This window comes from Balaenoptera borealis (genome assembly GCF_965194805.1).
Source record: "Balaenoptera borealis genome assembly, chromosome: 3".
Taxonomy (NCBI): domain Eukaryota; kingdom Metazoa; phylum Chordata; class Mammalia; order Artiodactyla; family Balaenopteridae; genus Balaenoptera; species Balaenoptera borealis.
In genome coordinates, this window is record NC_138866.1 from 59,162,966 (window position 1) to 59,178,358 (window position 15,393).

The window sequence follows — 15,393 nt, forward strand, 5'->3', positions numbered from 1 at the left end:
TTTATGTATTCTTTATAAAGTGATCTATAGTATAATACAGTTTTTAAGAAGTTAAAATATGATTTTAAAAGATATATATCAAGTCCTTGAACAAAATGTAATCCATTATAACAGTGTTTCTAAGGGAAAAATATATTCAAATTAGATGTCATAGAGCTCCTTTCCAAACAAAAGTAACCCAGAATAAGTGCAAGGAATGCCTGTATTTTGCCAAGGTTTATTTTAAAGATCATTTTAAAGATAAGTTGAGATGAAAATATAAAGTAAGGAAGAAATCTAGAGTAATAAAGATGTTTAAACAATATACCTCTTCCTCCTCCCCCTGGAAGCAAAGGTGAGAGTCTGAGTGGACCCTCCAACAAAGTTGGAGGGGAGAGAAAAGCTCTCATTTCAGGTGAAGGTCGACCCAATGGTGAGGGACCATATGGGGAACGCTCTGGAATAATTAAAACAGCATATTTAAATTCATAGTTTCAATTACCTACACTACAGATTAGAATCCCATTTCAACAATTACCTTCGGGTCATTCTATTGCCAATTTAAGTTTAATCCCTGTCTTAAATACTAACCATGCCTTGGGTTTGGCTGATATGGGATAGAATTAAATATTGAACCCTCTGTTTTTAAAGTCTATCTACCAAACGGACACTTCAGTCAATCAAAACATCATCTTCTTGGAAACTAATACACTTGAATAACCATACAATATTAAGCAAAGGACATCATATTTTAGAGTAATAAGAGGACTTGAGGGGCACGAAGTTTGTTTGGTTTTGTTTTGTTTTTAATGGCAGTATGTTTCCATATATTTAAGCTGGTGAAGGTTGTAACATGGAAGGGCTCTGTTTAAATCAGGGCCAGATAGGCTGTGTTGGGCCATGAATTACTTGAGAAAAGCTCACATTTTGAAAAGTAGGAATAAAAACCCACAAAATACTCTGAAACATCAGAAATTACTTTTGCTTCATCACCAGTGAAAATTCAGTTTACGTAAAATAATTCATTAAATAAATCACTTTTTCTATAAACCATATAACCAAGAGCCTTATCATTTTACAAACTTCACCATTCCCAAATAATGGTTATACTTCCAAAGATCAAAAATCAACAACATCAAAAAACAAACAAACTTAAATGCCACCAAAATAACACTTTTCAAAACATGTTAAATTTTATTATGTAGCTTATATAATATTCAAATATAGTTACAACAAAAGATCAAAGCATTATTTACCCTGAGACGTTTTTGCATTAGATTCAGATAAAAATTCCTTCTGTATAATTCCTCCCACTCCAGATTTTGTTCCTATTTGAAATCCATAACAATATTCTATTTTTTAATGTAGAAATACTTTCATTTTAATGAAACTGGACTCTCAAAAGTGATTTTTATAACTTTTCAACAGTTATTAAAAGGGGACTCTACCTATATAAAAATAAGTTTGTTTTCACTGCCCTAAAAGCTTAATTCCAATTCAACCAAAATTATTTGGAAAAATTTAAACTATTTGGAATAGTATGAGATCATAAAGACGCTAACTCATTAATGAATGGACAGAAATATTAAATACATCTTCCAAAGAACTGTTTCTTTTAGGGATAATTAAAGCAATCAAAACTCAGATTATTAAGGTTTTCTCAACTTTTTAATGAATACTTTTAAATAATTTAAAACCAGCTGTTTTAATTCTTATTTTTATAATTCAAGCAAATTCCAAAGAATAGTTAATATATAAATAGTCACAATGCTATTCCATTTAAGCAATCCTTATTCATTCTCCAAAAAAATAATTAATGAGTACCTTACTATGTACCAAGCACTTTGCTTCTCAAGGAGCTCAAGGTACTAAACATACATTATCTTACCAAATGCCACTGAGCAAAGTAGGCAGCCATTATTTACATTATTGCTAGAGAACAAAACTCAGAAAATTGGGAGAACGTGAGAGAACTCAGATTAGAACCCTAGCTCCAAAATCTAAAATATTTATTAGCAGTGTTAATTCACACTAATATAAACTATATATGCAATATATATATAAATATATGTATTTTAAATGAGGTGTTAAAAAAAAAAAAACTACCTCTGCCAAATGCTGTATTTGGAACATCAAGTGCGTAAGGATCTTTTTCTAAAAGTTCAAATTTAAACTCTGTTTCAGTTAATCTGCAAATAAAGAACAAACATCTCTAAGTTACTCATCCAAGAGAAGCACCCACATTTCAAGAAATTGCCACTATTAAGTACAAGCTACTCTTCACTATCTCAATATCTACATAAGAGAAACAGATCCTTTAAAATCATTCTAACCAAAATACCTTTCCATATCCCCCACTATTTATTTTGGGGTAACAGGTTCCTTTTTGCCTAGTAATAGTGATGTTTTGTTGAGGCTTGGAATTGTTCTGTTTTTTTCTTCAAAAACAGAGTACAAAGAGTACTATATCACAGAATCCAAATTTTAGAAAGATCTTGAAGGGTCCTCCAAGGTCAACCAGTTCAAGTCTATTATTTTACAACTAAGGAAAGTGAAGCTAGCAGTTTAAATGATTTATGCAAAATGAAAGTACCAGGATTAAAACACAGGGCTACCAGCTTTGAGTCCCATATGCTTTCCATTATAATGTTATCCATATGATTCCAATCATAACATACAATTGGAATCTGATTAACTCATCCTACTATTTTACTCCTAAATTTTTTATCTGAAAAATATGACATTTTAAAAGAATCTTATTTCTAGTTCTTGACCATCAGATCTGAGATAAAACATTTAATCATTCAGTTTTCATTTGTGAGTAGAAAAGACAAACAAGAAGACTAAAACTAATACTGGATAATGTTAATAGTACATTCTGTCAAGAAATTATAACACTGTGGGAAGACTTTTACAATCTTCATAGAAAAGCATTTACTCTTCCCTTCGACTGTACACTGTACCCTTTTATCCTCCTATTCATTTTGTTATTGTAAAGCAATGCCACCCAATGCAATAAAACCAGGGAAAAAGAGAAATAATAAACATTCTATCCACTTATTCATTAAAAGATGCTAATACTCTGAGAAGTACTATATCAGAGAGATTCATCCTTTCTGTCTCCATCTCTGGTAATCTCCCTCTACCTACACTGGTTTAAAAAAAAAAATTTTTTTTTTTTAAGTTACTTTTTACAAAAGAATCTGTGAAAAGTTACCTTCTGTTAGAGTAACCTCTCCAAGACAAGTGTTTCAAACAAAAATCTAGTAACTCCTAGTAAAACTAATAGATACTTTACCACTAGATATGTTGGGTTCACTGAAAGCTTTCTTGTTCATCCTTATAAAAGTATTAACTAACTACTAAAATGGCAACTAAGAATAAAAGTCATAACTAAAGTTTTTAAAGTATTCCCACTAAGATACTTACTTTTGTCTGCTGTGAGCATTTTCTTTCCTTAAATCATTGAGGTTTCTTTCAGCAGTTCGAGCTGCCAACTTAAGGAAAATAATATATCTTTAAAAACATTTATGAAAACTTAAAATGAAAGATAAGCATATACAAATATCTCAATAATGGCGTACAAATATCACAGTCACTTAAGTAACTAAGTATCCATTTCAGTAAACTCAATGTAAAAAAATTCTAATTCAGAAAATTATTTAAAAAGGGAATGAGTTTCATATAACCAGAAGACATGAGCCTAAGGCTGCAGTTTAATCATGTACTTGCAAGAAATGCTTTTAGCTAGATGTGAAGTCAAGGATTAGCATTATTTGGTGCTGTAACTATGCAAATAAAATGACAAGAGCAATGTAAGAGGACCCAAGCTTAGGAATTGAGACTCAGGATCATTATGCATGGCCGCATTGGCTATGGAACAAAGTAACCATCTCTGGAAAGAAATCACTATAATTCTGTGAACCTATAAAGGTCTAAAACAGTTTCACAGCTGGTAAAGGCCATTTTTTTAAATAGCTGAATATAATCAAATCATGCTGCGTGTTTATTAAGTACACAGCACTGTACAGATACATTCCTTTAGTCTTTTACATTTGCTTAGAGACACTTTCATTTAATAAAAATCAGAGTATATATGTTACAGAAAAAAAAAGCTTACACTTATACCAAGAACATGCAATGTACCCAAATAGTTGTGGGCAAAATTAAGCTTGTATAGAATACTGCATGTTTCCCAGTTATTCTGTGGACTCTCCAGATTACAAACAGCAGGGTGTGGAACATCAGACCTGCCAGATTAATGCAATCCACTAGAGCAAATGTAAGAATCACAAAAAGGTAGGTAAATTAACTCAGTCTATAACTATAACTTTTTACAAGTAAAAAGAACTATATTATCAAATGTGTTCACTTAAAATGGTGAACTGCACCTGAGAATTGACTTTAACTGGGCAAATATTCACCAAAAATATAGCTTAACCACATTTTAGCACTCAATATCAAAAAGATTCCATGTGTAAATCTTTTTCTGATATATAATTATACAATCAATTTTGTACTAACAAAAAAGAATACTACACCATAACAGTTTTAGTTAACAAAATACCAATTCATTTAACTTTTAATAATGCAGAACTAAAATCATTTCTAAATGTTGTCTATAGTGTAACATATTTACTATTAAGCATATGGCACAAAAAAAATGCATAGTTAAGTCAAAAGTAATTTCTACTCTGATTATAGTATCGTATATATTAAAGATATACCTACAACAGAGAAATATAAAAATAAACTGATGGCAATGATTCATACTTGAAAAGTTTATACCCAAAGGTTAGCAAAAACCGTAATTACAGTGAATAACTGCACTGTATTCCAGAACATTCATATTCAGATATTAAATATTTACAATATGCAAAAAAGATTCTATTAGGAACAGGTGTTATGGAAAACGAAACAGTCCCTATAAGCTTAAATCTGTGGTAAGGACAAATATAAATGACCATAGTACCTGCCACGGGACACAGAAAAGCAAAGTACTATGACAGTTTGAAGGAAGAAAAGATTAAATCTAACAGGATGGAGCAAAGAAATGCTCAACAGAGAAAGTAACATCTGAAATTATGAAATTATTTATAACAGTAAAATAGTGGAAACAAACTAAAAGTTTATAAAATGGGAAAGGTTTATATAAATTATAAAACATTCATAAAAAATATCTATGATACATTAAGAAAGCAGGTTATAAAACGTTAATATATGATTTTGTTTTTTTAAACATATATATGTGCTTTATGTCTAAATGTATCAAGAAAAGTATGGAATAAATTAAAGTAATACTGCTGATTACTTCTTTGTACTTTTCTACACGGTATGAACTTTTGTTCAATAAGTATATATTATTTTTATAAAATCTGAAAAATATCTTTTCAATTTGAGACATGAAGGGCATATTTTCTGCATGTTTTAATTTAAAGTCAATGTCATTATTTACTAAACAAGAGATTCAATGTATTGAAAAGAAAAAGTACAAGACTTATGAATCTGAAAGGTCAATGTTTCAATTTCCAATCTTCCCTCTCTAATCATGTGACCTTGGGCTGTTTCCTCACCAGTAAGACCTGAATAATAATACCTATTTTACAGAGTTACAGTGTGGACTGAATGAGTAATATATGTAACATGCCTTTAAGTGCAGTGCCTAGAACATAAGAGATATTAATAAACATCAGTTCCTCTCCATCTTTAAAAAATAATTTGCATCTGAGTATTTAGAAAGTGGTGAGGAATGGTGAAGAAGACTAAATTCATTTCCAAGCCCAGCTTATTAATTCAAAAACAAATCTTCACTTGACCACTCAATACAGAAGCATACAAAAATCTCAAAATTGGGAAGGACCTTGACATTCAACACATATAATCTCTCATTCTAAGTTGAAATCTCCATTCCAAGAAACATCCATGCCTAAAAAAAAAATACCTTCCAAGCTTCAGTATAACAACAGTGATAATTTAACAGTTAATATCTACTGAGTGCTTACTATATGTCAGGTACCTGGCTAACAGAATTATCTTATTTAACCATCACAATAACTCTATGAAATAGGTACTAATGATATCTCTGTCTTTAGGTAAGGAAACCTATGGTAGGTGATAGAGTCAGAATATCAACCAAGACAGGTTGACTCCAGACCCCATATTCACCCACTGTGCAAACTGCTTCCCCTTGAACACTGCAAGGGACAAGTCTTCCAAAGGCCAGCTATTAACAATAGTTCTTCATTTTAGAGGGATCATCCTGATCATTAGTCAAAATCTACATGCTTATCACTTCCTCATACAGTTCCTCCCGAGCACTGACATGTCATTTCTCATGATGGTCTTTTTCTTAATGTGTAACAAGTAATTCAACAATGAGAATCAGATACCTGAATTGTATAACTTTTAGAATTAGGAGGGGCTCTAGATTATTACTTAGTACAGTCCCATTGTTTTACAGATGAGTAAACAGGCCCAGAGAATTTTAAGTAATTTGTCCACAAGTAATTAGTTGACAATACAGCGCCTGAAACAAGTCCATGAACACTACCTCACCTCCCCCAAAGAGTATAAGCTCCTTGCAAAGAAGCAATGTGCTGAAAGCAGAGAAGGAAAGGTCAGATTTTGTGAATAACTTTATCATAACAAAGTACGTTCATAAGGAACACAATTTCACTACTGGTGAAATTAAAAGAAACTGATTTCTTTAAATACCACCTTTTTTCTCAGTTTTAAAAGTGTACTTTTTACACTGCTCATTTAAATTAGGAAAAAGAACAATTTGATGAAAAAGCCTAAGAAAATTTAATACTTACCCAATTATCATGTGCTTTTTTCTCATGAGAAATAATCTGAAAAAGAAAGTCATTAAAATAGTACTGATAACTATTTTTTTCAGTAAAAAACATTCACACCTACCACTATGACTTCGTATGCAACTCATAAACACAAAAATAACTCAAGCATCTCTAAAAAGTCAGCAAGTAACATTTTAAAGCAAATTTTCATATACATATAATCTACTCTATTATACTTTTAAACAGAAACTGAACGTAAAGACAACTAAAATTTTTGTCTAGTAACATTTCTATTTTACACAATTATCAATTACAATAGGAGGTGCCAATTAAGAGACAACTAGCCAGACTAAATATAAGCCCCCAATGCTGATATATGTTTATTTATTTATGCAATCCAAATTCCCAAATCAGCAGCAGTTCACATGGCAACTTTAAACAATATCTCTTGTTTCAGAATCTCTGCCTCCCTAGAAATGTTCCACAGCCATGTGCAAAACCTCAAGAGAGTAACTATACTCCTGCATCAAAACAGATACCAATTCAAACAAATCACAACTGTTTTAAGTCACACACACACACACACACACACACACGCACAAACCTGTCCTTGATAAGAATGAATGGTTCTCTCCAATTCTTCTTCTAGATCTTTGGCTCGCTTTCTATAAAGAACAAATAATCATTCTACTATTAACATATACTAAGAAATGATAGAACACACTATCCCTACTGAAAATATTAATTAAAACACCTAGAATGCTTTTTTTCATGTAACTCTAGAACTCCACATGTTAATCATCTTTACGAGGTTCTAAAGTATATTTTTTCCTGATATAATTTCAATATTAATTAAGCTTTAGGAGTACTACTACTTGGGTTTACCTAAATCAAGATCATGAAAAGATTTAGATGGTATACTGGCTCATTTTTATTTTTAAGAAGCATAGTATTGGGAGATTTATTCAGACTTCATATAATCTTAATAGAACTCTAGGAAATTAATGATCTGTAAGAAATAAATTGTTATTTATTACCTTTATAAGACTAAAAAGACAATTCCTTCTTTTGGATAAAATTCAAGCTTACTCTTCCCAATGTAAAATGAAGTATCACAACTATTTGGAATACTGCTGAATCTTGCCACTTATTTTCTCTGGGTTTTTGTTATATTATTTTACCTTAGCTCAGTGAGGATTGAGCTAAGGTAAAAACTAGACTTATGGTCTTATAAACACTTCTTCATAACTTTAATTAAGGCTTACTCTCCTTTTGGTGGCATATTTCTCAAATTGATTAACATTATATACATTCTTCCCCATGTGAACCAAAGAGGAAAGACCTTAAAATTAATCACATTCATAAAGTTCTTAACATTAACATAAAATAGGATCGCTCATATTCAAATCCAACTAACGTGAGAGATTTAAAATCGCACACACTGAAAGAAAAACTTTTCCTTTTTATATTTTCTGCATAATCGCATAATAGCAAGACATCTAACTGAAAAATAATGAAACAAAAATATGTGGGGTTTTTTTTGGTTGCTTTATTATTTTTTCTGGTATTGGGCTTTTGGATACCCTTCCCACCTCAAAAGAAAGGGGTAAAATATATTCAATACCTATAGGTCTCCAGCTCTTCAGCTGCATGGCTGATCTTTTCATCTGCTTTGGAAAGTTTCTCCTCTTTCTCTAACCGGTAGTTTTCCTCTGCTGTTAACTTCCTTAAAACAAAAAGTGTTTTATTTCTTTTACTATATGTCATAAAATAATCAATAATCAATTACTGCTTCCCATAAAGCAATCTGCAAATACCAGTAAAAACATCACATGCAAGAAAAAAAAAATGTACCTGAGTGTGGAATTTAATATTATAAACTCAAATTGTAAAGCACCTTGTCTAATACAGTACTAGTAATATAGAAGTTTCAAGAGTTTTCCCTAAGAATTTATCACAGAAATAAGATTATCAAAGGTAAATATTAATAAAAAATATTATGACTCTATATTAGTTACCAAGCTTTCTAGTATAAAGAAGTATTACATTTATTAGACAAGAAGTTACCAACTAATGAACTATGTTTCAATAATTTTTAAATTGGTTGTTAGTTGTTAAAATAGTGATTGGGTTTCCAGGCCAGGACACAACGCACATGCACACACACACACACACACACAAATGAATCCAAAGTAAATAAAATTTAGTAATAGTAGTCCAACTTACTACTTCTACTTAACAATAATAGCTAATTTAATGTGCCCTTGAGTATGTGCCAGAAACTCTTCTTTCACCTCTATATATATTATTTAATTATCACAATAGCTCTACAAGAAGGGTACTGTTTACAAAAAGAAAAATGAAGCCCAGAGAAACTAAATAACTAGACCAAGGCATACAGTCAGCAGTTAGTGACTCCATTATACTACATTACCCATGTTGTTTCACACGGTATCATTAATAACACTGGTCCCTCAAGATATACTTGTTGAAGGCCACAGGAAAACACATTTGGAGTCCTACCTGTGGATGCCTCACCTTTCTCATGAGCTTTGGGGAAGAACATGACAAACCACTGAAGAAATTCTACATGTCAACAATAAGTGTTTTATATTCCACACACATTACCTATTGCTTAGGAAGCACTCCCCAAGTCAATCGTTTCACAGGTGTTATAAGAAAATAAAAGTCATCTCCTTAGGAAAAGCATGAAAGTGTAGTGGGCTTGGAGGTGGAAGAGAGGTGTGTTCTTATTGTATAGACTGCATGATTAAAAATGGCCAGAAATTCTTTGACACCCCTCCAGTTGAGAGGTAAAGTCTATGAACCCTCCTCTTGAATTTGGGTGGGCTCATTAACGATGGAAATTGAGAACTGAAAACATTTCCAACTAATGAATGAAATCGCAATGTGAACAACACACATACAGCTAGGATTTCTGCTCAGCTTCCCATTCTTGCTTTGAGTATCTACAGAGAACACCTTTTTTCTTTGAAAGTTTAAACATTACTCAATAAATTTCTATAATCAAACATATATTTTTTTGCTCAAAAGATACACCCAAAAGTATTCCTTTCACCTCAAATAGTCCCTAACTGTTATGTCCAAAGTTTACTCACAGTATCTTTCATCCTAACCTAAAAAGAAGGACTCATTCCTAGGTTTACTGACAGAAAGCATGAGGCTACCCTCATGGTAGCTCTTCCATTTAGTCAAGTTTATGTCTCTTTTATGCCTGAAGCACTCCCAAGTGGCCCAGAAGTCCATGATGAATAGAAAGGTTTTAAATTCTGAATTAAATCCAAAGCATGATTGAAGTACACAGCTTGGTAGTCAAAGAGCCTAACAAATCACCTAGCATCCTGATGTCAGTGAAGTTTTAATATTCTCTACCAGTTTCCGAACACATACAATAGAATCTCATTATTCCCGCTAGTTACGGTCTACAAAGTCACCACAAATCCTAAATTAGCAAATACTGCTCCTAGGGGAAATACAGGGGTAGATTCCTATGAGCTCTGATCACAGCATTTTTATCATTAATACATAACCCTGTTGTATGTGTTTCTGGTTAAAGACACCTTATTTAATATATATTGCTTATTCATAACAAGGAACTCATGGCCCACAGCATTATAACTCATGCCTGAACAAAGCTTATCTGCACATGTATTTTCTCTAGAAGGCGCACCGCTGCCTTCCTGCACTTAGCAACGCTAGACAGCACTTCAGTACTACACTTGGGGGCCATTTTAAACAGGTAAATCACCAAAAAAAAAAAAATTAAGATGTGGCCCTAAATAAAGAACACTTGTTTACAGAATGAGAGCTGAAACAAGAAGGCAGAGTTCTTGTTCGACCTCAACTGGGAACATGCACACTGGACAATTCAAATTTTCTGCCATTCTGTGCAAGTCTGCAAATGACCACTAAAGCTTTGCAAGTATTGATTTTTTTTTTAAAGATTTTTTTATATACATTTATTTATTTTTGGCTGTGCTGGGTCTTCATTGCTGCACGTGGGCTTTCTCTAGTTGCAGCGAGCGGGGGCTACTCTTTTGCTGCGGTGCGCAGGCTTCTCATTGCGGTGGCTTCTCCTGTTGCAGAGCATGGGCTCTAGGCGTGCAGGCTTCACTAGTTGCAGCACATGGGCTCAGCAGTTGTGGCTCGCGGGCTCTAGAGTGCAGGCTCAGTAGTTGTGACACATGGGCATAGTTGCTCCGCGGCATGTGGGATCTTCCCGGCCCAGGCCTCAAACCTGTGTCCCCTGCACTGGCAGGATTCTTAACCACTGTGCCACCAGGGAAGTCCCACAAATATTGATTTTGGGTTACAAATAAATTTTCACAAGTAGGTGAATTTACAAATACAGAATCTACGAACAATGAGGATCAACTGTAAAAACTTCCATTAAGTTATAAAGAGGCTTGAAAGTCTGTTACATTTTATTTCCTTTAATGACAAAAAAAACGTGTGATATAGTGTTATTTGGAAATCTGGTGTCTCCAGATATTTTATTTCCTTTAATGATGAAAATCATGTGATATAGTGGTATTTGAAAATCTGGTGTCTCCACATAGGTATCTCAAGGGTCTTCTGTGCATCTATGCATTCAAGCATCAGCATACACACACATACACACACACACACACACACACACAATCTTTCACTACAATATATAAAAGCACTAAACATATTTATTCATATACTCAACAAATACTTATTGAATAACTACCATGTGCATAGTTTCAGGCACTGGGAATACAGAAGAGAAGAGAATGAAGTAATTACCTCATGGAGTTTACATTTAATGTGGGGAAGATGTAAAAAAAAAAAAAAAAAGATAATCAATCATCAGAGGACAATGAAGAAAAATAAAGCAAGATACAAGATAAGGGGATAGGAAGAGGCAGGTATTATTTTAGTTACAGTAGCCAGGGAAAGATTCTTTGAGGTAACATTTGAACCTAGACTCAAATGAAATGAAGGATTGAACCTTGCACAGGGGAATAACCACTCCAGGCAGAAGGAACAAGTGCAAAAGGCCCTGAGCTACAGATGTGCTTGGCATGCTAAAGATCATCAAAAAGGCCAGCATGGCTGGAAGATAGTGAGGGAAAAAGAAAATGAATAAGCTAAAATTAAAGAGGTAGCCACAGGCCAGATCTTAGAGGGTCTTGGATGCCATGATAAAAGTTGTGGATTAAATTCTGAGTCTGATGTGCAGGCACTTGGAATTTCCAAGCAAGAGAGTGACAATACCCATAATTTATGTTTTAGAGGGCTATGCTACTGAAAACACATGCAGGAAGTTAAGAGTGGAAAGATGGAGACCACTCATGAGGCTACTGCAATGAACCAGGTACTAACAGATGATGGCTGGGATCAGAATAGTAGTGTGGGAGGTGGTGGAAAGTGGTCAGATTCAAGACATAGGAAAGCTGACAGAATCTGACAATTGACTGAATGAAAGAGAGAAGGCAAGGATGGCTTAAGCAGCTGCCCTGAACAATTCAGCAAATGACATTGCCTTTTACTGAGACAAGGAACACTTGGGCTGCAGCAATTTACACAGGGGAGAGGAATCAGCTTTATATATATCCGAGATGGAATTAATGGATAGTTCAATTAGTAAGATGTCCACCCAGATTCCCAGACCTAGCTTGCAATATTGGTAAGTTTAATTAGCAATAATTTGCTGACTATTTATTAGAAGTTAAAGAGGATTTTGTGAAGCAGCCTGGAAAGTCTACTATCATTTATATTTTCTTCCTTGAAGAAAAATGTGTCAAAATCAAATAACTTTCTTAAAAATAAATTGATGAAAAGCAACCCAGTCATAAATTGAGAACTGTGAATAATCACATAAGCTGCATATGCAACATTTTTAAGCTACTTTACTTCCCACTCAGTGGAGTTACCAACATAATTTTTATTACCTGTGAAGTGTCATTTCATTTTCTTGATACAGTTCAGTGATTACTTTAAGTTTCTGCTGAAGTTTTTGAGTGTCACTTTCAAACTGTGTATTTTCTGACTGTAAAGATGCTTGTTCAGTCTGGAGATTTTTAATACACTCTACAGAAAAAGTTTTTAAATCACAATTAAAGGAGCAAATATTCTGAGTTGCACAGTAACATTTCATAAAAATAAAAATTACCAAAAGTAATTAATAAACTAAATTCTTTGCAACAGAAAATCTATAAGGTATTTTGTTCACCTAAACACCTTTTAACATTTTAAAGAGCTATATAAATTATTATAAATTTTTTAATTATTTAAAGGTTTCCTTTAAAAAAAACTTCCTGAAACCTTCAATATTCTAATTCTAGCATCTAATTTTCAGTCTAGGAGACAAAAGCCACTAAAATTCTCAAAGTTTTGGTGATGAGGGTTTTGAAGGCAAATATTTTAGTTCAATATTTTCCATGAAACTACTTCCACATGATGAATAATGCATGTTTTTTATCTAGTAAAAACTTTATCCATTAATACTTAACTTCAACCCAGCCTCTTTTTAAGCCAAAATTTTGATATGTGTTATAAATCAAGCCAGAAATTTGGATCTTCTGATAACAAATGCTCCAAAGTCTTGCTAGCTTAAACCATATCAAGACTGGAAAGAAAAATACCAACTTTAGCTTTGTTTCAACCTAAAAGAATTATCTATGGAACTAAAATTAACAATTCTAATTAATTATGAGTATTTTATAATTAGTGCAACCACTGTTTTTAAAACCTTATTGCTCTTCCAACATAACGTAATTCATCTCCTCTAAGACTGAGGTGATATCTCCCCAAAAATGTGTATGAATCACCACTATACCATATATCTTAAAACAAGGCAAAACACTCTGACTAAAGAGGGCAGTTTCAAAATCATACTAACAAGCATTAAAATTTTATTAATTACATGTAATAGTATATAATTATTCTAAAACATCTATTAATTAAAGATACACACCAAGATGTTAGTTTAAGTAAATACCTTAACATTAATGATTAAATGTGCAGGAAATTGTCCACATCTGTCTTTCCACAGAAATTTTAAAATCTATATCATTAAAAAGTCTGTTGACCTACGCTTTAAGCCACTGCCACTGTTAAGTCTTAACAATTCTTAACAAGTCATTGTTAAGTCATTTAACTGACATTAATGTTGGATATTATCTCTATTAAAATTGGATCATCCCTATTTTTTTTAAAAAAAATTAAACCAACAGTTAAATCTTCATTATATTTTTGTACCTCTACCTTAACTATTTTGTTTCAAATCCTCTGCATCTTAAAAGAGGACTGTAAATGATTACCCAAAAAGGCAAGATGAGAGGAGAAACAGTTTAGAAGAGAACTTTCCTGTTATGAATAGAAGATCAATTATAGAGATTTATCTTTCATGACCCATTAAAAAAAAGAAAGATTTGGAAGAAGCATACAAAGTCTCCAAATACTACTTTTAGAAAATAATAATTTGCCAAGAAATTTTATTAAGTGATGCGGTAACTGGTGAGCAAATTCCTTGCTATTCTAGCACTTACTACAGTTCCTCACTGAGAGCCTGTTAATGTACTAAAATATGGCTTCCTTGAAAGCAGGCTCCATATCTTTTCCTCCTGCAAATCTCCCATGGCTTTTAGCACTATGCTTTACATATAGCAAAACTTTATTTTTAAGTTAATATTAATGTTTTTCAAAATCCAAAAATAATCCAACTATCAGTATCGTGTGAATAGGGCAATGATAATTTTTTAAATAATCTGTATCTCTGGTGGTTCAACCTTTTCAAAAAGTGTCTTATTATAAATACAGTTCACTTATTTTAGAAATTTTTGAAAATACAGATAAGTACAAAGAAAACAGAAATCTGTCCCATATTCAAAGAGAATCATGGTTGACATTTGAGGATGTCCTTCCATTATTTTTTTATGCTAACAGTTATGGTGAATTTTTTTTTTTTTTTTTTACAAAATGGAATGTTACTTATATCAACTTTAAAAAATTTCAAACATAACTAACTGCATTTGCTTACTTTAGGAAAAAAACACTATCAGCAAAATAAATTAAAGTCTTTTCAATAAAAAACTTCAGTTCTACAGGTCTAACATCATTCCTGTATGTGCTAATATAGTATGCATGTACATTAAAGGAAAAAACTACTCTGCAAAAAGATCTGTAAAATACAGTAGTACCACTACTAAAAATCAATTTTGCAGTTAACAAAGATTTTTTTTAACATCTTTATTGGAGTATAATTGCTTTACAATGTTGTTAGTTTCTGCCGTATAACAAAGTGAATCAGCTATACGTACACATATATCACCATATCCCCTCCCTCTTGCATCTCCCTCCCACCCTCCCTATTCCACCCCTCTATTAACATTTTTAATTTGCTACTTTTTAACAACTAAAACCATACCACACATATGACACTGAAATTCAAAGGTAAGTACAGTTTTACATGTTTTTTTAAATAATGCCATTAATTTTATATAAATATGGAGAAAATGATATGGCTTTACCAACAATAAAACCTCATGACTAACTTTTCACAGATAACCGACAAAAGTAAAAGTAAAAAAAAAATCAAATTGTATCTCCCCATAATTGATTCAATTAA

General features: G+C 32.4%; 1 protein-coding gene and 1 long non-coding RNA gene across 20 annotated transcripts in view; one reads left to right on the forward strand and one right to left on the reverse strand.

Moving 5' to 3' along the window:
* Window positions 1-15,393, forward strand: part of LOC309625132 — a 359,632-nt gene that overhangs the window by 249,325 nt on the left and 94,914 nt on the right. The window lies entirely within an intron of this gene.
* MIA2 (MIA SH3 domain ER export factor 2) overlaps window positions 1-15,393 on the reverse strand; it is a 112,338-nt gene that overhangs the window by 23,497 nt on the left and 73,448 nt on the right. For 15 of the 19 annotated variants that reach the window (XM_082384064.1, XM_082384074.1, XM_082384078.1 and 12 more), the window contains 7 exons: window positions 12,716-12,854; window positions 8,401-8,502; window positions 7,381-7,441; window positions 6,795-6,830; window positions 3,409-3,476; window positions 2,086-2,168; window positions 308-436 (listed from right to left, as the gene is read on the reverse strand). In XM_082384064.1, the coding sequence (XP_082240190.1) occupies window positions 308-436; window positions 2,086-2,168; window positions 3,409-3,476; window positions 6,795-6,830; window positions 7,381-7,441; window positions 8,401-8,502; window positions 12,716-12,854 (618 nt within the window). The remainder of the gene's footprint in view (window positions 1-307; window positions 437-2,085; window positions 2,169-3,408; window positions 3,477-6,794; window positions 6,831-7,380; window positions 7,442-8,400; window positions 8,503-12,715; window positions 12,855-15,393) is intronic. The other 4 variants (XM_082384076.1, XM_082384077.1, XM_082384073.1 and 1 more) reach the window with 1 other exon arrangement.